Genomic DNA, 26,328 nt, shown 5'->3' on the forward strand with positions numbered 1-26,328 from the left:
AAAATATTGACGAGTACGTTAAAAATAATTATATTTTTGCATACCAAATTGAAAATTCTAATGGAACTGATGCTTTACGCGTGAACGTTTTTATTTCTTAAAAATTAATGACAGATAGAGACAAATAGAATTTCTAAAATGGGGACGATGCGAATGGTCGATGGACCACAAGCCAACAATCGTTAGATTTTATAATGAAGTAGAAGAGATGGGAGCCAGTTAGGTGAGAAAGCAATGAGAAAGCAACTGCATAAACTGGCGAATGGCCAAAGGCGACCAGTTGCTTGCTTTCCATAGTATTGTATGTTTGACCTGTCTGCGACGATTTCCTGGATGAAGTCTGAGGTAATCCATCCGAACGAATGTTTCGAATTGTACCGAACTAACAATGAATTATTTCTTAAGTAGGTATATCTATAGATCTATCATAAAAACTTTTACTCAACTATTTTAACGAAACTCCTAACTTTCATTAAATGTTTCATTCTATTATGACCTACTCGTATATATCAGAAATAACTTCTATTTTGTAATCAGTTCATAGTATTCTTATATGTGAATTTTTTTGATTAATATTTTGTAAAATAATAATTATTTGTTATATAGTATTCTTGATAGAAGCTGGGTAAAAGTAGAATTGTATTATGGTTGCATATTTATGTGAAATATATCTTATTATTTTTTATAAATACTGTTTATCTATTTTAGTAACATTTGACAAATTTATATGTTATATTTAAGAATATTGTGAGTAAAGTATTGACAGCTTCTCTCTGCATTTATTAATTAATTTAATATCGACAAGTGATATTTTATTTAAAATACTAACAAATTATTATGCAATATTTAGAAATATTCTAATTAAAGTATCGACAATTTTTATATTAATCAAGTAATGTAACATTGGACCACTCCCATTTTAATATAAATATTAACCACATATTTTAATAAATAATACTATGTTAACTTATTATATTGAAAAATATTCTAATTAAAAAGTACCAATAATTTTTGAATTAATTATATAAAGTAGTATTGATCCACCCGCGTATTTTTTAATAAATATTGACTAAATATCTAAAAAAAGATTGCTTCGAATAGATAGTAGTATTTTTTCTTATTTAAATAGAAGAGAGCAAATTAAAAGGAAATGAGAGTGGCCATCAATTGTGTTCCACATCGACTAATAAAATCGTTTCGTTTTCAGACTCTTTTGGAGCGTTTACTTCATAACATCGAATACATTTCGAATACATTCACAGTTTGATCGATCGATAAGTCTCAATAATGCTTGTTACGAAGTCAAGCCGCGTAGAATCGACTTCGTGGTAAGTAGAAGCAGTCAGGTGCATTCTTGATTTACAAGTTGGCCATAATTGTACGACATTGTTCAACTCGAGTTCTTTCTGTTATTTTTTTTCTCTTCCTTTGAGAGTTATTATGAATGTAATTTTTTTGTTTCTATTCTCCTTTTAAAACTACTTCCCATTTTTCTCTAATAACTTATCTTTTTTCCTATTCATTTTAAAAACTTAAACGTATATACATTTTAAATATAAAATATAAATTAAATAAAACAGATTTTTTTGGTCATAATTTAATACAAAATTAATAATATTTAAGTATAGAATAAAAATTTTAAAATTCTTTAGAGTTTTATAATATAAAGAAAAAATGATCTTAAAAATGAATTATTAAAACCATCTAGATACTTTATAGATCAAACCTATACAGTAAACATTATCAAAATATTGTCGATCACAAAGATACGAGAGAAGCTACAATTCTTATTCAAATACAAGTCAAAATTTTATCAAATATGACTAAAATCAACTCTCTCTAATTAAGAAAACAATTAAAAAGTAATAATGTAAGAAAGAAAAAAAATATCTGACATCGAGTAAAACACGATGGCTTTGAAATTGATACGTAGCAACAAGTATCTTCATCAAGTGGTTGGTTGGTCCGCCATTCACCGACTAATTGCTTGTACTTTGGCAAACACCTTTCGTGTTCTTCCTCTTACCCTCTCTATCCCTTCAATCTCCCCCGAACCCCTGAAGTCACCCAAACACTCAACAAAACTGGCTGAATTTATTTTCTATTCTATTTTAACATCAGCCGAAAGATGCGCCGTATCGCGACATCGAATTTTCTTCCGCATTCGAATAAACAAAAAAAAAATGTTCCCATTGAATTGGACGTAGAATTATTATATTTTTGAACATCTAATGAAATTGTTTTTGGCGGGTATATTCGACTAACTGAATAATCGCCAAGTTGGTAATATTTACACGTTGCCAAGATTTCCGGAAGTAGACTCGACTAACAACCTGGCAGAACAATCGGTCGTTTACCTCGAACAAGACCTAAACCTCTTCGTCTATTTTCGTACACATGCGAGACTCATTCCTTCTCTCTCTTTACTTCTTCTTCTTCCTCGAATAGTCGATAAACGGGTGCCATCCACATAGTTATAGTCTCAATCGTACGAAGAAATTTTCTTCTTAGAAATCATTCGATTCCATTTATTTCTCATCCGATGATCCAAATCTTTTATTCCGGTCGTTTAATCAATTTTGCAATACAAGATTCGAGAAATGATTCCAAAAATTAGGTCAAATTAGAAATATTTAATTAGTTTCATATGAATTTGTGGTATTATTTATTATAATTAAATTTATATTTATAATACGTTTTTTTAATAATTTAATTAATAAATTATTTGAAATAGAGATGGTAGGATGTGTTTAATATTTCAATTCGTCGATCTAATTTATTGATAATCTATCTATTAAATTTTTTTGTTTTCTCTTTATAGAATGAATTGTGAAGAACTAATATTAAAAATTAATTGTATATAAAAGGTTCATATTTAACATACAAAAATTAATCAATTACAAATGAAATAGTATTCAAATAGATTTGAATAGGCTGCGGTTAAGGGTAAGCATGCAATGAATGCAATATTAGCGTTAACCCCTTTTCTCCTTTCTCATCCATCCTTTTTCATTTGATTCGAACTTATGTACTCGCCCTCTCATACTTCATCCCTATTATTCGAGATTTTAATGATCTCAACCAAGAGCCGGCATTCATCTCAAAGAGATTCCAATCTTGGCATGGTCCAATTCGGACTATTATCTATTGTACTTTCAATGACAAAAAAAGTCAAATAGAGATAACACGTTATAACATATACAGGGTGTCCTACCTAATTATTTTATTTATTTTTAATGATATGAAAAATGTTTAAGACATACTTTGATTTTAAATTTTCTTGTAAGGTCATTTATTATTGACTTTTTAAAGGTCATCAGTATTTTTTATCTTATGAGAGTATACATTTTCATATATTGTACCTTGTAGCAAGTAAAAATATACATTTAAGTATAACTGTATCAATTCACGATAAAAAAAAAAAAGAGAATTGTGATTTATACTTTTAATAAATTTTTAAAAAGTGCTTATATACACATTATAACAATTTTAAAATTTATTCACGCATACCTTAAAATTTACTGTAAAATTGTATACGCGAATGTACTATATAGTAATTGAGTACTTAAATAAATTCGAGTCATGTAAAGTAATAATTCTCTCGATAAATCTTCCAATACATATCATGGTTATTTTTAATCGTATAATGCAGCTGTTACCGTTGATAATTAAACGACTATATCTCTTGCATATTAAAACGAAGCATCGAAATTTGAATAAAGTAACGACGATTATCATGAAAATTTTGTTCGTTTAATGAAATGGAATATTCAAAAATCTAACAAGAACGAATCGATATTTAACATAGTAATTATTTTGATTACGTATTTACAAACTTTACCTTTATCGTGTCACGAAGGATGGCAATTTCTCGTGTCAGATGTTCATTTTCGTTAAACAAAACTTCCATTTGTTGTTGCATCTCAACGTTCGGATTACGCATCCTTAATCTAAGTTCCTCTTCTAATTGTCGTACTATTATGCCTTGTTTCTGTAATAAATAAGAACAAAACAATGTTAGAAAGGTATTTCATTATTTTTATACGCATCAAATATTTTCTTAGAAAGGTGGCCTCGACCAACAAAAATGTTCCTTTTTTTTTCTTTTTGATCGATTTATTTTTACACATAGAGAATCATCGTCACACTTCCTTTACCATATTGTACAATATAAGCTAAATTTTTATACATGCACACGCGTGACACCATTTGACCTTTAAATGCTTTGTTTTCAGTTCCATAATAATCTAAAGCGAGTCACGTAAGTTTGAAATTAAACGATTATCAATTTTTCAAGGAAATTTCTAAAAAAAAAAAATATAATCTCGTCTAATAATAACATACCATAAATTAATTCTTTAAAACAAATAAATTATTTAAGATAACATATAAGATTATATCTTATAATTTTTATTTAATTTTTTTTTTTCACGGGACTGCATAAATTATAATTAATAGTTATTTAATCGAGATTCATATATCTTTCTAATCGACAAAAATAAATGCTTTAAAATAATGTATAAAAAAAGATGATAATAATAATTATTTTTTATTTACATAGATACATATATATATATCTTTTGTGTAAATGTCGTAGGTTTTTTTAAACAAGATATGGAATACGAGATTTATTTTACTCATTTCCACTAATTACGGGATTATAGTAAACAATAGATCCGACGTAATATGTATTTTTGGTGTTCGTCTAAGATTGTGCGAGGATCATTCGTGAAGTCTACCTTGTTAGACGTTACTAACGATGTCGATTCAAATGCCACGTATATATATATATCTATATGTGTGTACTTATGTGTGTGCGTATATTCAAATATATGTGTATATATTTATATACATGAGCATAGTATCATATAAACACATCTAGATGTGTAGATGATATATATACTGTCTGTTGTAGATAAAGCTGTCACCAAGAGAGAGAGAGAGAGAGAAAGAGGAACAGCCTTAAAATACACGAGACGGTTTGTAAATCGATTCTCTTCGTTCCTCCATCCACCATTTCTTTCAACTCACTTGGGATTATAATATAACTTATCTCATATGAATATTATTTTTTTATATTTTAGATTAAACTTTTCAATTTAAAAAAATGTATTTATGTATACAATTGTGAATTCGTCAATAAGTAACGTTAAAATGTTTAATAATTTATATTTTAATAACGTTTGTGGTATTTCTTAATTAAAAACATCTTACATTTTATTTGTAATAACATTCTAATCATTTTTTTTTTCATTAAGAATATTCTTTCTCCCTCTCTCTCTCTCTCCATTCCATATAATAATATTATTATATATTATACTAAGTATAATATTATTAATATTCTCTTATAAAAATTTCTTTAAATCTAACTTCTTGGCTTATCTAATATTAAAACTAATTAAAAAAGAAAAGTCAGATTCCAATTTTGTAATAAGATTACCTTCGCAAAACCCTATATAATAAAAATCAAATATAAACTAAACCGATCGATCAATAAAATAAAAAATAAAAAATATATCAAATACGTTCGATCAGCAGATAAGATAATTGTCGAAGTGGTATCATTCCGATTCGCTGTTTATTCTCTATCTATCTCCTACACACGGAATATAGCATCGAAAGCTTACGTACATTATAATCCAAGCTCGTCGGAGGTCGATAGTTCGACGAGGAAATAATAAAAAAAAGATAAAGAGATGGTGGAAAAAGAAAAAAAGAAGAGAAACGACCAATAGTACCGATTGACCCGATTATCTGGAACGAGCAATGCCGTATAACATCACGAATGGTGGTGGTGATGGTGTTGGATGCTTGTGGTGGGAGTTCTAGTTACACCGGAGCAGTGACGTAATTTCCTCCCATAACGAAAGTATTCCGCAGCTCTCACTCATCCCTCTTCTGTACCCCCGACCCCATCGTATTCATCCATCTCTCTCTCCCCCTTTTCTTCACCCCCTCATACTGATCCTACTCTCCGTTCCCCTTTTCCTCACCTCCTTCAGTGATCCAACACTTTCTCTCCCCTTTCCTTTCCCCTCTCAACGATCCTACTATCTGTTGAACCCCTCAACACCCCTCTTGTATCGCAATGGACCATCCTAGGGAGCGCTTCAAGCCATCCCCAAATTCCCCATTGTTACTAGTACCCTACTTTCGAACATTTAGGACACCGTTCTATATTAGAGAGACACATTTACTCGTAAACGAAAACGTGTCTTACATATATATATATATGGGTTTCACTATTAGTTATATGCATTTATATGTAGATTTAGTTTTCAGTTGAATTGTAAGATGATGATAATAATGATAACCAGTAATGGTTGAGATAAGTATAAATGGTAATGAAGAATTTATTCATTTCTCATTTGTATTCTTCTACGTTAGTATCTAATTTAATTATCTTTCATATCGTATTTGTAATTTTATTTCATCTTCATGGTGTTTCAACTTTTTTATACATTATAAGTGGATTGATCAGTGATATGTGAATTATTATTATTATTATATTATGATTTATGTTATGTTATATTTATATACTTTTATATGTCATAATATTCAAACAATGATTAATTTATTTGCAGAAAAAAATTAATCATTAATAATAAAAAAAAATAATGATTTAAAACATTAATACGATTATATTAATAATGGAAAATAAATAGTAAAATAAAAGATAAGTTAAATCGCAATGTCGAATAATTGAATAGATGATGTCTTTTGGAATAAGTAAAAAACAGAGATAAAAACAGAATCGTTAGAACGTGTAGAACCTGAGTGTATTACGAAGAGGCGATTAACCCTTGCACGGAATTCGATCTAGAAAAGGGGACACCGGTTTGTGTATCGGTTTCTTCGAGCAACAACAAGCATGATGTCGAACGCCGATCGAAGATCACGCGACGAAAGAGAAGAGAAAAGAGTAGTTGGGAGGTTTATAGTTTAAACGAAGCCTTTCTTAAGACGTCATCCTATTAACGAAGGCGTACATCCTATCTTTTACCTTCTTACACCTTTTTTCGCACAATTCTATCTTTATACTAATTAATAAATATATCTATCATACATCTTCTTTTCTTCTAACGTCTCTCGTTAACAATAATTTATTATTTAAAATGAAAAATTTGAACAATTGTAGATGAATTGTAAATCATGTTATTTTGTTATTTTCTTTTTCTTTCATTTTTATTTTTAATTTCAATATTTTTCAAAGTATTCTTGAAAGGTTTTTATTGATTTAAAATCATTGAAATTAATTAATATAAATTTTATTACGATATTGTTGGGATTAATTTATTATTATTTTTAATTCATATTTTAGATATTTTCTTTTTCTTATTTTTTTGAAATATTTATCGATCTCGAAAATTATATAAAATTAATTGATATATACATTATATTATCATATTATAAAATATATAATTTATTTTATTTAATGAAATTCGAATGAATAATATCTCATGATCAAATTGATGTTTTTAATATATTTTAATTTTATTTGAGATATTTCGTATGATAAGATATTTAGAAATTTTTGACCGATCTAAAAAAGTATGATATAATTTTTAGAAAAAGATAGTAACTTTGTATATTCTTGTAAGAATTACAAATGAGGGAAGAAAGGGTCATAGATAGGTTCATTCTTCAATTTTACGACTTCGGAGAAAATGCTGAGACAGCAGCGTGTCTTTGGTATGTATAAAAATTATTGAGAGCATGCTCGGCCCTAACACCGAGAATAATAGGATTGTGAGAAGGATCGATGATATGTTATGAGAAAAGTCAATAATGTTTTCTTGGAACGTTCAAAGAAAAAGAAAAAGATAAATAAAGGAATAGAAAGAGAGAGAAAGACAGACAGAGAGACAAAAAAAATTTAAAAAAATTAAAAGAAAGAAAGAAAAAAATACATGCGTGCAGTTAACACGCGGAAGAAGTGAAACTTTTAGAAAACTAAACTTCGAAAGAAAAAAACGAATGTTTAAATTTTATACTACATATACTACATTACATATTATACAGACTTAACCAAATTTTCAATTCAGTAACTTTCGATTACTACTGTTTATGTTTATCTCTTTTTAATGTCGTCTCTTCATTTCCGTTTCATCGATTGCGTTTCATTGAGTTTTAAATCATAACGATTCTAAAAAAGTTTTCACTTTAAAAAGGAATAGCCTAATTCTAATACTAAGAAATAAAGTTAAATATTTAACTTTAATTCTATAAAAAGAACAAATATTTTAACATTGTTAAGATCGATAGGTGCAAATTGATTAAATTCACAAAAGAAAATGTTCAAAGATGGAAGAAGAAGTATTGAAGAAAGAAATGGAAAGATCATTTACTATGATACGAATTGTATATTGCATCTGATCTAATAGGAATCGTAGCTATATTGGTACGTGATACCATTGTACGAACAAAATGCAAAAATGAAAGATATCTATTCCTGTTTTCAAAAAAGAATGAAAAGAGAGAGGGAAACCTTTCTTCCACGATTCTCTCGTAAATCGTTGCATTCAACGTCAACCGATAGATGCGTATCGTTCTTGGTGCACGGGCTTCCATTTGTCGAGAAAGGAGTAATCCTTTTTTTTTTTTTTTTTTCAAAGCAATCTGATCGCTCGTATTCAATTCCAAAGGAATCTAATCCACTTTTAACCAAATTCCATCAACTTGGATATTAAATTGCAAGTATAAAAAAAGAAAGAAAGAAAGAGAAAAATTTAACAATATTATTTTTTTTTAAGTTATATTATTATTATTATTATTAGTATTTCTTTTTTAATTTTACTTTTTGCTAACCAATAAAAAATATAATAAAATATTATTTCATAAGTTATGTATGTTTTATCTTTTTTTTTCTTTTTTTTTTCTTTTTTGAAGTTATACTTCTTTTGACGCGGTAGGGGAAAAAATGATGAAAGTGAATTCTTACGATGCAGGCGTACAACGACACGAAATCGATATATGTCAATATTTAAAAAAGTAGTATTCACGTATCATTCAAAAAGCAGACTGAACGGATCGATGAATCATGCTTCGAACGTTACGCGAATTATATATGGAATGTTTCTGGTTGACATGACCTGACATATCGAACAATCGTAACGTGGTGTTGTTTCGCATAATGAAAACTAATTAATTATTTACATCGACCGCGTCCTACTCGTAAATTTGTCGCTCTATATATGTATATGTATATATACGTATGCATATACGCGTGCAGCATGCATTTACGAACTCGAGATTCGAAATTTAAACGCGTTTTACCCAAAATTACGTATCGTTCCGATACAATTCTTGAAATATTTAAAGTTTCGATTTAACGAAGCATTGTTTAATCGATTGCAATAACAAGAAGTAGAAAAAGAGAGAGAGAGAGAGAGAGAGGAGAGATGTTTAATCAGCTGCATGATTAAAAACCAAGATGAAATCATAGGAGAAGTTGAATTTGAGTACACTTATTTCAACAAAAAATATGATCTTACTACTATAGTTAATAATTTCATTTCAAACAAATTAATTAAGAATTCGAATGTGAAGTCGATTAATTTATTTTATATTATTTTATTTTAGAATTTCATTTAAAATAAATTTGTTAAACAACTCAAATGAAGTCGATTCATTTATCTTATTTTACCTTATTTTATTTAAGAATTTCAACTTAAACAAATTTTGAACATAATTCGAATTAAAGTCGATCGATTATTTAATTTCATTTTAATTCGAAATTTGTCGTTGTAAGAGTAAATTAAAAAAAAAATAATCAATTAATAAAACAATGATCTTTGTATAATAATCAATCTTTTTCTCTCACTTTTCTATAAGATTTCTATTAAAAGTCATCGTACCGAAAGATCACAAATCTTTTTGGTAAAACGATGCTTCCTTTATCTTTTTTCTTTTTTCCCGAAAATAAAACGAACTTTTCTCTGGGTACTCGTAAAGTTCACTCGTGACACGCGAAAGCTCTTGCTTTTACCTTCTTCTTTTCCTTTTATTTCCTTTCTTTCATTCTTTTACTTCTATCCCGACGAAGTTTCTACGGAGAAAAAAAAAGAGAAAAATAAAGGGAATAAAAAAGAAAAATGCTTCTCGAGACAATCACAGTGCGTTCTTCGAATTAAATTCTAAGGATATCTGAAAATAAGTTTTGGAGATTGTCAAAGAGAGAATGCTCGATTTTTTTTTTTTTCATTTGACATCGTCCTCGTCATTGGTACAAACTACTAAAAGAGAAAAAAAAAGAGAAGAAGAAGAAGATGCAATTTAAAATGGTAAAAAAGGTGTAAATGTATCACAAAAAAAAAGAAGGAGAAAAAAATACATAGTGCAATTCATACGCGGTTGAAGTGAAAACTTTTAAAAAATTAAACTTCGAGAGAATGAGAAACGAATGTTTACATTTTATTACATACTATACTGACTCAACCAAGTTTTCAATTTTAACAAATGACACGTGTGGCTTATGGTAACTAAAGTATGAAATAAATGCTTTGGTTTGGATTTGATTAATATATTATTGAAATAAAGCGTCAATTACTATTTTTTAATTTTGTTGCCGATTCAATGCGACTGCTTCACATTTTTTAATTTAATTTGGTAGTAAAGAACTCAATCAAAGGGAGCGCTGTATCCGAAGTAAAATTCACATTAGAATCATTAGAATTTTATCGTAATCTTTTTTAAGAATTCGCGATACTTTTGGTGTGGCTTTATTAAATTCTCATGGATGACCTATAGATGTAAATGTTTGTTCTCTTTTTAGAGTCGCTTTTTCGTTTCGTCACATTTCAAATCTCAACGTTACTAAAGAAGTTTTTACTTCAAAAAGCAGAGGGGTAAAGGTGCGGGATAACGTCAGCACGTTTCCAAGACGACCAATCAGGAAGTTCAGGGGCCAATAAAAAAACTCGGAGGGCAATAAAAAAACTTGGGGGGCAATAAGAAAACTCGGGGACCAATAAGAAAACTCGGGGTCTAATAAGAAAGCTCGGAGGCATATACCAAAACGAGATATTCCGGAAATTCAGCACACTGTGGGAACTTTAAAGCTCGTTTTCGTCCTGATGGTACTCGAGGCCACTTTCCTTTACGGCACTTATCGTGCGTTTCGTCGGTTACTCGCGTTTACCTGCCGCCACATCACCGTCACATCACAGCTAAGCTTTAATTATTCTTTTGAAAAAAAATAATAAATCAACGGCGCGTGACACGGTTTCCTACTCAACTACGTAAAGGAAATTAAATATACAGCAGGAAAAACAAAAAACAAAAAGAAAAGAAGAAAGATCAAAAGGACAATAATTGTTTTGTCCTTATTTAATTTGTCTCTTTCCTCCTACGAATCTTTGAAGTTGAATTTATGGTTTTTTTCTTTTACATTTATGTTTCCTGCTAATTTATTTTCTCTTTTTACATTATAAACAATTCATCTTTTTGAAGGAAAATTCTCGACGTCGCTTGAAATTCAAATAAAAAAAAAACGATAGCAAAAAATTGTTCCATAAATGCGAACTCCTATCGAAGAGTGACATGGCTTTTTTATTTTATTTTATTTTATTTTATTTCGTTTTATTTTATTTTGTTATCATGAAACCTATATTTTCTGTGCGACTTCTCTCATAGGTTGAAACAAAGCTAAAAAATAAGGTGCACACGCGCAATCATCCAATACTATACCATTACTACTTTTATTACTATTACCACCACAACCACCACCACCAATCCTAGCCTATCACCACTAGCATAGCCACCCTTACTCGAATCGATTTTACCCCCGGGTGGAAGCAACGAAGCGAACTCAGAGTTTTTCCTATTTTCGGTAAACGTTAAATTCGAAGATCAGCCGAGATCTCTCCCCAGGTATAGATAGACACGATTTAACAACCAATTTCCATTGGGTTAAATCAAACGATGATTTAGAATGTGTTAACCTTCTATAACATCATGTTACTATCAACTAACATATTTATATATAAATATATGTGCATGCATATATTTTTTGTTTTCCTAATGTAAATTTATTTTATAATAATTGTTACTTTTTATTTCTATAATTATATTAGTATTAAGCAATATCATAACTTTTGTAATTTGTTTAAAAACTTGAAAAAAAAAAACTAGCGAATAATAAAAGGTTAATTAGATCTTATCCCAATTAAGCAAGCCATTCCTATTTTCTTTTTATTCCTTCCAGCTAACTAGAGAAAAGTTTAAATTCGATTCAAGTATCTTCGTTTATCTTTTATAATTAATTAAATTAAACTTTGTGTTCTCGCGTTGATATTAAAAATAAACGAATTAAAAAAGTAAGATCGTATGAATATTCATATTATTATTGATTTTAAAGAAAGAAAATTATTTTTTTTTTAATATCTAGAGAGAGAGAGAATAATAAAATAATGAAAAAATCTTTGAAATATAAGAACATGTAGATATTTTAGATATTTTAATCGAGCTCGAAGTCTCTTAATTATCTCGATAACTCGTACGAAAGCGTCCTTTGAAGAGAAAATCGGGTATGTGTGCCAGGACATAAAAATAAATCATTTGAAGGAGCGCGCGGAGACGCCCTTGAGGACGGTCGCGACCAATAAAAATAGAAGTTTAGAGAAAAAGATTAAACGTGCTGGCAATCGACCCGTTTTATTCATTTTTTTTCCCTTCCTTCTTTCTTTCTTTCTTTCTTTCTTTCTTTCTTTCTTTCTTACTTTTCATCTTTTTTTTTTTGACGATCAAAAGATTTTTCATTAACTTACGTCATACTAATTTATTTTAATATACACAATAAATATTTCTTTTATATTAAATGAATGTATTATTTAATAATTATAATTAAATTAAAAAAGCTTTATAATATCATACAATGTTTGAGATACACGTATGAGACAATATTTCTAATCGAGCAGTAGTCCAAGTGTGAATTATGATAACAGGAACGATAAAATGGCAAAGCTCGTAAAAGCAGCATGCACACATACTAACGTCAATTACGAGAGAGCTATCGCTCGTATAATTACAGCTTTTAGGTTGGCCCAACTCTAATTAAACGATGATATGGACTACATCTTAAATCTAATCTTTGCTTTATGAATTAATCACAATTTGTCTTTTTTATCTTCGAAATAATTCGAAAATGCAATTAAAAAATAAAAACAATAAATTTGAAGAAAAATTTATTTCCTCGCATTCATCGTCACGATTAAAATTAATCTTTATAGCCAATTCGAATGAAAGGTTTTTAAAACTACAGTAAACAAAAAATAATCATCGACTTGGAAGAAAAAAAACAATGATTTAAATTATTAATTATAATCAATATAACACAATAAGATTATATATATATATATATAATCGATGAATGCATCTAATTGTAGCTTGTGTATAATTTAAAAAAGAAAAAAACTTATTGGATCAATACCATACGAGTATAAAATAGATAGAATATAAAATGGGGTAGAAAAATTGTTTGCAGGAAATCTTAGCACGATAATCTTGGAACTGTTGGCTAATGCCACGGAAAATGGTATAGATAGAACAGAAACTAGATAGTTCTCTATATATATATATATCTGTGTATAGTAATTCCAAGTATTTCACCAAGAAACATAGGGAACTTTACCACGAGCCATTTAAGTGGGCCGATATCGGAGTAAAGCTCTTTCAACGGCAAAGAAAACGTCAGAGAGAAATCAACCAAAAAAGAAATAAGAAATAAGAAAAATAGTAAAGTATAGAAAATGAGAGAAAGAGAGATAAGGAAGAAGAAAAAGGAAGAGTGGGGTGGGGGGGGCAGTAAAAGTTGGCTGAGTCTTCTCATTCATAAGACTCCCATGGAACATGTCGAGAATTTCAGCTCCTCGGACTTTGCGTGTTCTTACCCTTTTTCTTTCCCCTCATTTCATCTCTCACCCTTTTACTCACCCTTTACCCACCCTTCTCTACAAACGTTGGTCACGTAGTAGAACTTTTATGACGTGCCAAAAGAACCAACGTTGTCCGTTCGAAATGTCTCTTCATTTCTATCTCCATTTCTTGTATGTTCACTTTCTATGTATGTGTGTGTGTGTGTGTGTGTGTATCTTTTTCTTTTTGGGGTCTTCCCAAAGCTTTTTCCTCCCGTTCGTCTTTAGATCGAACTTTTCCTACTCACTTACAAGAATAAAAGGAAGTAGTAGGTATCGATCGAACGACACTTTTAGTTCCTAGACTTCCGGAAAATCCGCTGGTCAAATAGACACTTTTTTTTTGACGAGTCAGCAAGGGGAATGTCATAGGGTTTGTCAAATAGTTAGATAAGAAAAAAAGAAATAGACTCATATAGTGAATTTTTCTTTCTATGTAATATTGTAATAAATTTGATAGATTTGTTCGGTTAACGTATCATAAGTAGACACTGATTGCTAATTATTTTAATTAATTTAACATTATTTGATTTTAAAAAAAACATTCTATGGAATAATAGAATAAATCAAATAATATCAGTTGTAATATCTCCAGAATTATTTCCTTATCTATTTATTAATTTAAAACTAGTAATTTTTAATGTTATAAGTTTCCTAAAAAAAATATTTTGTATAAGTTACTTAATTTTTATAAAAAGAAAAAAAAAAGTAAAATACATGAAGATTTATATAGAAATTTCTTAAAATATTACTAGCTTCTTAAACAAATTTCTGAAATGATTAATTATCTATAGAAATAAGAATGATTTATTAGAAATAGAAAAATAAAAAAATAAAAAAGCAAATATGTCAAGGGAGGAATAGAAAGAAGAAAGAAGTAAAAAAAAAAAAAACAACTCGTAAGCCTTTTTTCACGATCAACGTTCGTTCATAAAGTTTACGTTCTAACAGTCGAACGGATCGAACCTTACGTAATCCCATGGAGGACACTGGAAGTAACTGATAATCAATATCAGCCGTCTACAAGTTGTCAGTGTTCCGTATAGTTTAACAATGCTAGGAATTTTCAATCTGGTGAAACTGTATTTGTATATATATATATGTATGTATGTATGCGTATGGACAAGGATAATGCATACATTTTGCGAAAGAATGAAAGAGACGGTTAAATTGAAAGAACGAGAAGGGTAGAATCGTGTAGATAAAAATTCAGAAATTTTAGGGATACAAAAGAAGGGTGGATAGTGAGAATAGATAGAGATAGATAGAGAGAGAGAAAGAGAGAGAGAGAAAATAGAAGCTCAACGTTATCGAGCGAGTACAAGAAACCTTTCCATCCCTTTCCATCCCTTGCCATCCCTTGCCATACTTTCCTATCTTTTTTTATCTTTCCTCGTCGTAACTTCTTTCTTTCATTTTATTTCTTTCTCGTTCGGCTACAATACTCTCCTACATTTTCTCCCTGTACATCGTTGAAAAGAAAAACAGAGAAAGAGATTTCTCGCTGATTCGTAATCAACCATACCTTCTAGCAATATTATACTAAATTGAACGGACCTTTCTCTTTAAACAGAATTGACGTCATTCGAATCAAAGATTATGTTTATTGTATTACTAAACTTTATCCGTTACCATAACGAGTTTGCACGAGTTTTCATGAAAATATTTCTAAAATACAATGGAAAACCTATAAGGGTATGATAAATGTTCATTTATTTTAGAAAATGTTCTATTTGTTAAAAATACGTGAACGAAATCGTGAATTTTATTAACGAAAGTAAATCATAATTGAAGACGATAACAATAACTTTCGCTGTGAATGAAATTACATTTTGTATTTCTAATATTTCGAAAATTCATTTTAAAATTTGTTAAATAGTTTTTACTATTTTAAAAAAATGTGTTTTCTCTCTTTTTTACTATTACTAGGTTCATAAAAGAAAGTAAATAACATTATTTTTATTGATTGTAAACATGACTAATTGAACTAGTAAATAAAACATTTCTTTCTTTTATAGATAATTAATAATTTTATAAACTTTGAAGGAAACTCATAATATTATAAAATTACTAGTTTCAATTAATAAGTGAATATTTCTTCTAAGAAAGAATTAATATTTTTAAATTTATTACTATCTTATATCTTTTTAGATTTTATGAGATGACTTAAGTTCGATCTCATCAGATTCTAACAGATCTAACATATACACGTATTTAAAAGAAGCACAGTAATCGATAGAAAAGAAATGGCTTAGGGCGTTATCGAATCGAATCTACGAGTAAAGTTGACTTTCTTTGATGAAAGATGAAAAGAGAGAGAGAGAGAGAGAGAAAGATTGGAATACGTTAAGATGGTTTCCGCAACACTCGAGAAGTCTGAAATTAATTTAGAATATTTCTACCAAGATCTTCTATCTATCTATCTCTCTTTCTCTCTTTTCATATACTAGATAACGATAAGCAAGAAAATTTCTAACTAAATTAATTACGAAGCACTTTAGAAAGATATTAAAATTATCTCTGCTGAATGATAATTAATGAGTTGTCCTTGAGTAAGTACACGAAAGACTTTATTACGATTAATCTAAATTCTTTGATACGTTTTATCATTAAACAATCAGTTAATCCAAGCAAGTTTTGAGTTTGTTGGATTTGTAATTAATTTAAGTTCCGATCGGTTGGGTTATTTAATTGTTTATAGAGAAATATGTTGCTTTGATGAAATATTGAATTTTCTTCTAACGTTAATCTAAACTGGTAGAACCTATTCGAGCGTTATAATAACTTCGACGATTGTAGTAGGCTCCTGCACAAGCTTCAAAAAGACTTTGCTTATTTTCACGTGTATATATCTACGAACTAAACATAAACATGCGAGATCCGACCAACCGAGTTTTCTTACCATCGATCGTAGTATAGTTACATGCTTCTACTACGATAACATGAATTAAAAAATATTTCTAAAATTTCATTCCTAATTTTTACTAATCTCTTCTAATCCTTTCTAATGTTTTCAAAAATGTTTTCCCTTCTTTTTATTATTACTAGGTTTGTTACAAAAAATAATAATAAATAAATTTTCTTAATAGAACCAATACTATGAACACATTTGCACACATGAACACATTTCAAGGAATTTACTATAAAGAACTTGTAATATTGGAAATAACGAGTTTTAATTAAAGTTCGATTAAAAAGAAATTTGTTAATGTTTCTTTTTTTTTTATTCTTCACTTAGGTATCATTTTTCTTTTTGTTTAGATAATGTTCGATCAAAAAAAGAAAAACCATGGAAACGTTTCTTTTATTTTCTATAATTACGTAAGTAACAAAGTTTATAAACGAACGTTTATCGCGAAGTTTTTTTTACGATTTAATTTTCCATTATTTTGTAACTTATTAAACTTTACTTTTTATTCTCCCCACTTATATCCACATTTATTTTTCTTCCCTCGAGATTGTATCCGATTAAAAAGGAACAAGAAATAAAAAAGAAAAAAAGGAAACACGAGTCGATAATTTTTTTACTTCAAACTCACCCAGTTCTTAGTGCACTTGTTAGAAGGCTCGACACTAGTAGTCCTTCGTGACTGACTGTTTTCGTGACTCCCCTGCGATTCTTCGAAACGAACGCGATAGCGAGTTGCACCATCACGAAAACAAGACATTTTATTCTACCCGCGGTCGTTCAACTTTCAATCATTCGTGAAATCTCGTTTACTTGTTTTTCCTAATTCGTTGTATGAAAAAAAAAAAACACCAAAAATTATAAAATGTAAAACAATACGAGTAGAAAAAGATGAACGAAATTTTACTGGGACTAACAAATCAAAGAGATTAAAGACAATACAATGAAAGAGAGAGAGAGAGAGAGAGAATAGGACACGCAGAGAATAAATAAATAAATAAATAAAAAAGAGAGAGAGAGGAAAGAAAGAGTAACAAAAGAAAATATGTATAAAAATTTCAAAGTCGCGTCAAACAACTACAACTACAACTGCCACCTTATTCGTGTTTTCAGGCTAACTCTTCGTTCTCTTATAAGCCTAACTAAAAACTTTGATTATACATTACTGTCTGTGTGTGTTTGCGTGTATATTCGTATCCGTAGGGAAATATATCGGACTAAAGAATCAAAAATGAACTAGAAATTGCTGCGTGTATGCCCGTTAGTGAACACTTTTTAGATCGCATATCTTTTCTAGTTCGTGATAAATAGTGGAAACAAAAGAAAATAGGGAAGTAAGAGTGAGAGAAAAAAAAAGAGAAAGAGAGAGAGAGAGAGAGAAATGAATGTATTCGACAAGTTAGTGTACCTATTCTCATAGCAATACACACTTTTTTTCTCGATCGAAGAAGCTTTTCACGGAAGTAGAAAAATCGATATTCCCGCGTCATAAATCATGGCAAACATTTTACCCGTTTTATCGTGTTTTTAATCGAGATTGCCGTTTAGATTTTTTTATTTTCTTTTTTTTTTTACATTTTTATTTACGTCACTAAGTTATTTATAACAGAACTGTCAGTTTTTGGAACAGCAACAATTCTTTTCTTTTTTCTTCCCCCTACTTATTCGCTTTCTTCGTTCTCTTTTTTTTACTTTTCCCTCCCAAAATTTCTATCGCGTCGAGTTGGTTTTTTTTTTTTTTTTTTTTTTTTTTTTTTTTTTGCTACTTATATAATATACAATTTTCTTTTATTGCGTTCATTCTCTTTTTACCAGGGAAAAAATATTCTTCTTTTCTTTTCTCGCGCGGCACAATTTTATTCCATTGCGGTATCTTCTTTTTTCTTCATAAATTCTTATCTTCAAATTTTATTTATCTTCTTTTCGACGTAACTTTTTTACCTCTTTCATCTCATTAGTTTTTCTCTTCCTTACCATTGCATCGAAAATTCTTATATCGTCGTATTTTTATTCACATTTATTTTACCACGCAATTTTCTTTTATTACTTCATTTAATTATTTGAAGAAAGAAGAAGAAGAAGAAGAAGAGGAAGAAGAAAATAAATATAAAAAATGTTTTTAAGATTTTATTTTTACGAAATATTGCATATATTTTATATCGATTGAGTAACAAGTTAAAAAGCTACGAAAATTGAGAGAAAAATCGGTTAGAAGTAAACAGTGAGCAACAAGAGGTCGACAAGTGGTAAAAATTGTACGGTAAACTTGGCCAATTTTGGCACGATACGCGTTACGCTTATACGTCAAGAGAACATAAGCTTTTCAACGTGCTCGTATTTTCTAGTGACTTTTAAATCCAACGATTTCAAATTTTCTCCTAGTTATATTTTGTTCCCCCTTTTACTTTTATTCTAAAAGAATAACGCGAATAACTTTATTTCCCAGAATAATTTCAGTAATTAACCTATGCGTATATATGTTACATTTAAAAATTTTATAAAGCACATATTTTAACTCTTAAACATTGTATAATGAATAATCCGAAATATCGAAGTACGAACGTTTATTTTAGATTAACGTAAATTTATTTAAATTTTATTATTATTATAATTATATTAAGAAAGAGTTAACGACAAATTTTACGATCAAATTTTATTACTGTAATTTCTAACAATTTGCGTATATTAATATTGAAATTTAACTCTCACAAAAAGGGATTCTCAATACGATATTAAATAATAGAATTAATAAAATAATTATACGGCGCAATTTTAAATTGCAGATCTTTTAGCTCTCCAGGTATTTGTAATTAACGAGAAAAAATATGAAATAATTAATTTACACATATCTATAATAGATTGTTCTCTCCATTTTAAAATTTAAAATCAAATAAATAGATTAAAAAAAAAAAAAAAAGAATGAATAAAAACTTATGCTTATGAGAGAATTGTGATAGAGAAAGTAGGATTACGCGTATAACGTTGTACTTCACATACAATGATGATATTAAATACTTTATTGGTCATTTTCACCCTACTTTAAAACCCCTCTCTTTTTAATCCATTCTAAATTACGTTACATTAAAACGAGATCATTTAAACGAAACGAAGTGTGTACAATATATATATATATATATATGAATCTCTGCTAAATATAAAATGGAATAGAGTCTTAATTTTTGTTCATTCCAATTCCACAAATACAGGTCAATTTTGTATAAAAAATAAAATATAGAAAGAAAGATAAAAAAAAGAGGAGGGAGGAAAGCCACTCTTTCTTCCCCCTCCCATCCGACAGTTTGGTCACCGATAACGATAACGGGAAGCACATCGATCCAGGAACGTTGAATAAACGTGGAGTTTATCGTGTGTCCTCGGTTCTGGAACATGACCCAGATGAGAGAAAAAGAAAGAGAGAGAAAGAGAGAGAGTGAGAGAAAGATAGGGGTGAAGGGAAGAAGAAAGGAAAAGAAGACGAGGTTTCACAACCGAATACTTCTCGACTACGATCTTTTTACCCAAAGGGGAGGGGGTGGGGGATGGGTTGGAGGATGCCTTGGTATTTCCGTCCGTTTGATGAAAAAAAGCTCACGATAACTTTGTTAGCCGGAGGGGAAAGAATCTCACCCTTCGGCTATGATTCGTTTCACAAGTAACTATCCTTTACTTTTTCTTATGCTCTTTCACTTCTTTTTATTTCTTTTTTTAGTTTTTTTTAAAGAGAATAAATAAGAGAAGAAATAAAAGTGAAGAGTAATATATAGATAGGGTGGATTGTTGTAAATGTTTTAATCGTAAAATTTATGATTGTAAGAATTTTGATATTTCTTTTTACATCCGTTGTGTGAAAACAAATATAAGAGTATCGTAATTGTTTCGTATATACGCGTGTAAATTAATAAATAATTGTAATTTATTTGAAAAAGGATTTGTCACAAGTAAATACGCTCGTAAATATGCGGAAGTGAAATTGTTGGTCTTTTAAATGCGATTCTCTGTAATACCAACAGGTGGCGACAGATTGTACTAAATTTACGGTTTGAAATATCTTACGTAGACGAATTTTAATGGAATTTTAAAAAAAAAAACTTTGATATTAATTATTACGAATGTTAGAACATCGAAACAATTACTTTCTAATTGATCTGTCCATACTTTTGTTCGTTTCACAAGTAGAACAATTTATTCAATTGAGAATCCAAAAAGAGTCAATTCATTTAATACAAGAAAGAAATGAAACGAAAGAGTTTCGTATATAAATGTTTTATAAATAAATTAATAGTAGTACAAGACGAGTTGTATGATATTATTTATGCAATCTTATAAGTCTTATGGTTCTATAATTTGTCAAAAAAAAATTAGTACAAGTAATCCTGAAAAATAATAATTAATTTTATAAATTATCCAGAAGTGCCTGTGTTGTATGCTACTTACAAATTATTTATTTTTTAATTTCTAATCAGAAAAAATAAAATAACAATTATAAGTAGCATAACAATAAAATCCTATTTCGATTGATACGATATTAAATAAAAAAAAATTACAACACACAAATTGAATATTAATTAAATCATATACAAAAAATATTTTAAACGTTTGATACATATATTTGAGTTGCCATAGAAACGCTCGTTCAATGTAATAATAATCTCGGTTATATAGTTCTACATATACATAGATTTGGAACATAATGCCTCGGCTAACGACGCGAGGTTGGTCGCGTCCTCGCATGCCAACGGCATCACACAATATCTTCATATGTACAACTTGCATGCCTATGCGAGGGTATTACGGTGTCTTTGTATGTACAAACACTACGAAACGTCACTTCCTCATTAGGCACTTGTACCTTGTATACATATATGCATACGCTCTACACATACCGTTCCACAAACTGTGGCTTATGGTGTTCACGTCTTTCAGTTATATTCTACCAATGAGAATGTCTTTAAGGAGATTAGAGATCAAATTCAAATTCAAAATCACTGTTTTAATTATTTGTGAAAAAATTTATTTAAGCATCTTCTTTAATCAAACAATATTGAAAATTAATTTTAAATATTGTAGAGAATTGAGATGCTTTTTTACTACATATATGAATCAAAATTGGGTTTGAAATTATATTCATGTAATTAATAAAAACAAACACTAACCAAGTAAATCAAATAATTGATATAATAAAGCATAAACGAACTAATAGATAAATAGATAGATAGAGAGATAATCTTATAAATAAAATATAAAGATAAAACTTAATCGAATTTGATTGAAATCATGTAGAAAGAATATACGGCTGCCTATCTGCTCGTTCAATCGAAACGATCGGCTTCTCTCCTGTCGGACTATCAAACCGAATTATTAATCGCATTAGTTTCGAACACGCAAAGCTTGTTCTTTAGTCTTCCAGTATCGAAATATCTCAATGCGTATCGATAAACGATATCTTTATTGAATTTAAAAACAAATCGTAACTATACGAATCAAATGAAAATTAACCATTTCTACACAATTTCTTTCTAATTATATCACAATAACGTCTTAAGAATTTAAACGAAACAAAAAAAAAAAGAAAAAACCAAATCTATTTCAAAATTACATAAAATAAGAAATTGAAGATTAACATGGAAAAATATAAATCATTCGAAGGTCATTTACTAATGGTTAATTTCTTCAAATTTTCTTCTAAATCATGTTCGTGCACGATTATAGTAGTTTGGTAATTCCGTGATATTGTAATCCAAGAAAAAAAGTGAACTCTGGGAAAACGCTGAACACGAATTCTACTAATATGAATCGTATTTGTCGTACTTGAATATATATCTGTGTGTTTGATATGTATATGTAGAAAGAAAGGTATAGATAAGCGTGTGTAGACGAACACACAAGGACAGGGAGAAGAATGTCGTAGGTACGTGTCGTATAATAGCACGATATCCGTCTATATCGATCGGCCTAAATCTAACGAGGCGGATTAGCGAGGCCCTACGCCATGTAGTTACATACGCCATACCTATCATGACCGCATTGTTCTTTTGAATCCAAGACACTCCACCTTCCTTACTTTATTCTTATCGAACTTTGAACAAATTTAGTCATTTACTTATCTGGCCTTATCAATCAAATTATCTCTTATACATCATTGTCCATAAAAAAAAAAGCAACATTAATTTTAATACTTTCAATATAAAAAATAAAAATAATAGATTTGTTGATTTTTAATGTTTTAATAACGAAGAATTATTTATTAATTTTAATATTATAATTTAATTGACAAAAATATAACCAATTTTAATAACAATTTTATAATTTAGAAAATAGATAAATGTTTATAGGATATGCTATTGTAACTTTATCGTATAAATAATTATAAAAGTTTTTTATTTTTAAAATATTTATTTATTTATTTCCTTTCGGGTTTGGAGGGCTTCTGATACAAAATATTTAACATCTCTTATATACTCTATCTCAATATATTGATTATATACTTTTAATAGCAATTGATAATTTTTCGTTATCAGAAATTGCAACAATAATTAAATTTTTAACAAATTTCTAAGTAAAATATTAGTCAAATTTTTTGATATTTTAATAATAAACATTATTTTCTTTTTCTTTTTCATATATTTTTTTCGAAGAAACCTAAAGAATTGGATACTAGAGGCGTAACAATATTATCGGTAAATCGATATGTAAAGTATTACATGATCCTAGGAGAATGTACATATACTTTATACATACATGTACATACATTTTATACATACATGTACATACATTTTATATGTATATGTATATATATAATACAAAATATATTTGAAGGCATGCAATCCGACATGACAGACGATTCCTTATCTATCAACACAACGGAGCAGCTGTGAGTGACTTCTGACATTTCATGGCTCGGTATTACCAACAGCAAATAATTAAAATCCTCCTTCCTACGTTTCTACTATTCCTTCCTACGCGTACCTTTAATCACGTTTAAAAGCTCACAACTTGTTTTCAAATAAATACTACATGTATTCCAAACGAGAATAAAATTATCCAAAATTTTATGTTAATTTAATTTCAAATGCATTCCCGAAAACGTTTAGAAATATTTCTTGTTCAAATTTAAATTAATAATTCTAACTGAAAGACTGTCAAGTTTGTTTCATGTGTTGGTTATAAAAAAAAAAAAAATAAAGTGGAAGAAAAAAAAGAAGAAGAAGAAGAGAGAGAGAGAAAGAGAGAGAAAATAATAGGATGAATGTGTCTACACTTTGACTCGATTTGAAAGAGCAAATATGTAAAAAGAGAGACACTAATTATACAGGGCCGCATTATTCATATTCTGAACACTTCCATCATAAATTAGATGTGTAATGACATATTTTAATATATGAACAATGGAAGATAAAATATTTTATATTAGTCATTTTTATGTAAAATAAATTTAATTGATATTAACATTGCAATTAGTCACAATTATTAATCTGGTATATAAACACATTACTGATCAACTCTTTTATGCAATAAATTAATTTGTTTTACAATGGATAATAATTGAATTGAAAGTGGTTATTAAAATTTTTGAAATAATTTTAATAAATATTTATTAAAAAATATTGAAAATTAAGGAAAATTATATAACAATTTGCACTATACATTTAATTGCATCAATTACTCGTATATGTCAACACGATTGTACTCGTGATTAGTATATTATGGTAATAATATGTTAAAATATAACTAATTTTAATTACTACCTATCTCAAAAATCTATTAAATTAATTATATCTATAAATATCGAACACCAAAAATTAAAGATACTTATTTCTCTATAAACTAATGAAAAAAAGTTAATCCTTTAAATTAATTAATAAATTTAATATTCAATGTGTGTGAAATAGAGAAATTGAATAACAAAATAAAATCAATCAGAATGAATTTCTTGTTCATACATAATTAAAATCTCAATCCAATTTACTAAATTAAAGTATCGAATAACAATAAAAATACTTGGATCGATTATACGAACACGATTCGATAAAAAATGAACAAGACTTGACTAGTCGCGTAAATTTTCAATAAATCTTTCAACGAAACAAAAAGAATAAGGGATGTAGAAGAAGAAAAAAAAGAGAGGAAAAAAAGGGTGCAGACGGCCCTGAAAATGCAGCTGTTAGACGAATCAACGACCGTCTTCGTTTCACATAAGATTTCACACGATGCGGATGCAAGCTGCTTGAATCTTACTGGTTCTGTTCTGTTGCATATGTGCCATACTCTTTTATATTATAACGAATAGACCCTGAGAAAATATTCCGTCGGTGGACCTCAAAGAATAAGGCAAACAACAGATGGCTGCTAACTTTTCTAACGCTTAGAAGTCAAATCAATCAAATATTCAATGGACCCAGGTGTTAAGACTCTTGCAATTATTATTTATTTTATCCTTTTTATTTAAAATAATTAAAAAAGAAAAACAAAATAAAAAATTAGATATTAAAATAAATTCAATTTTAACTATTAGAAAACAAAAAAATCGAAAGAGAACAAATAAAACTTTAATATTTTAATATATTTTAATATAAATTAAAAAACGTGAAATAATTAGTCAACTAAAAAATAAATTTGTTTAGTTGGAATAAAAGAGAGAGAGAGAGAGAGAAAAGATTATTATATGATAAAAGATTAAAAAAAGAAATAATGTATAAATAAGTATGATGAAAATTCAGTAAGCAATTTAATAATTATTTCCGTATCTCTTCTAAACTAAATTTGTTACGAATTGATAAATCATATAAGCAGGTAAAATAGGTGAAAGGGAAATAGAGAGAGAGAGGATACTTGGGGCAGATGTAATTACTTTAGATAAGAAAACTTGTAAATTTACGTAGCCAGCTCTAATTTTCAATGCTCTGACCCATAAAACGTTTTTCTTCATGGAAAAACTTCCATGACGTTTATTACATAACACGTTTATTTATAAATATTATCTAACGGAAACACAGAAATTAATGTATTATACATATATATCCGTAAATAAAAATGTGCGAGTAAAAAATTTATTAATTTTATCAAAATCTTCTCTCTCTAGTCTCGTTTTATATCTTATATAAAAATAAAAAGAAGATAATAGAAAATTTTTATAGGATAATAAATAGATAAATAAACTCGTATAACAGGGATGACTTGACAAAAAAAATATCTTTTTATTCTTTTAAATAAAAATACTCTGACAGAAAAAAAAAAAATTGTTTCTATGTTAGATTCGAAACTTATCAATCCACGCTCGTATATTTTTCTATATTTCTATTTACAAATAAATGATTTCTTTCATTTACGTCCAATTTTCGTTATCTCGTTGTTCGACTAAAATAATTTTTTATTTCAAAAATTATTACCAAAGTTATTATAAAAAATACTATGCATAGATATGCACATATACCTATATAATACATAAATATATTGTATATATGAATAACGAGAATGAAACTTTTCAGAATGATATACGAAGCTCCAGAA

At 28.5% G+C, this 26,328-nt stretch overlaps 1 protein-coding gene across 4 annotated transcripts in view; it reads right to left on the reverse strand.

The window, feature by feature from the left end:
- Positions 1–26,328, reverse strand: part of LOC106789584 (trichohyalin) — a 75,498-nt gene that overhangs the window by 42,815 nt on the left and 6,355 nt on the right. For all 4 annotated transcript variants that reach the window (XM_014753924.1, XM_014753927.1, XM_014753925.1 and 1 more), the window contains exon 2: positions 3,842–3,991. In XM_014753924.1, coding sequence (XP_014609410.1) covers positions 3,842–3,991 — 150 coding nt within the window. The remainder of the gene's footprint in view (positions 1–3,841; positions 3,992–26,328) is intronic.

This window comes from Polistes canadensis, unplaced genomic scaffold, assembly GCF_001313835.1.
Source record: "Polistes canadensis isolate GaletaPanama2010 unplaced genomic scaffold, ASM131383v1 scaffold_192, whole genome shotgun sequence".
Lineage (NCBI taxonomy): Eukaryota > Metazoa > Arthropoda > Insecta > Hymenoptera > Vespidae > Polistes > Polistes canadensis.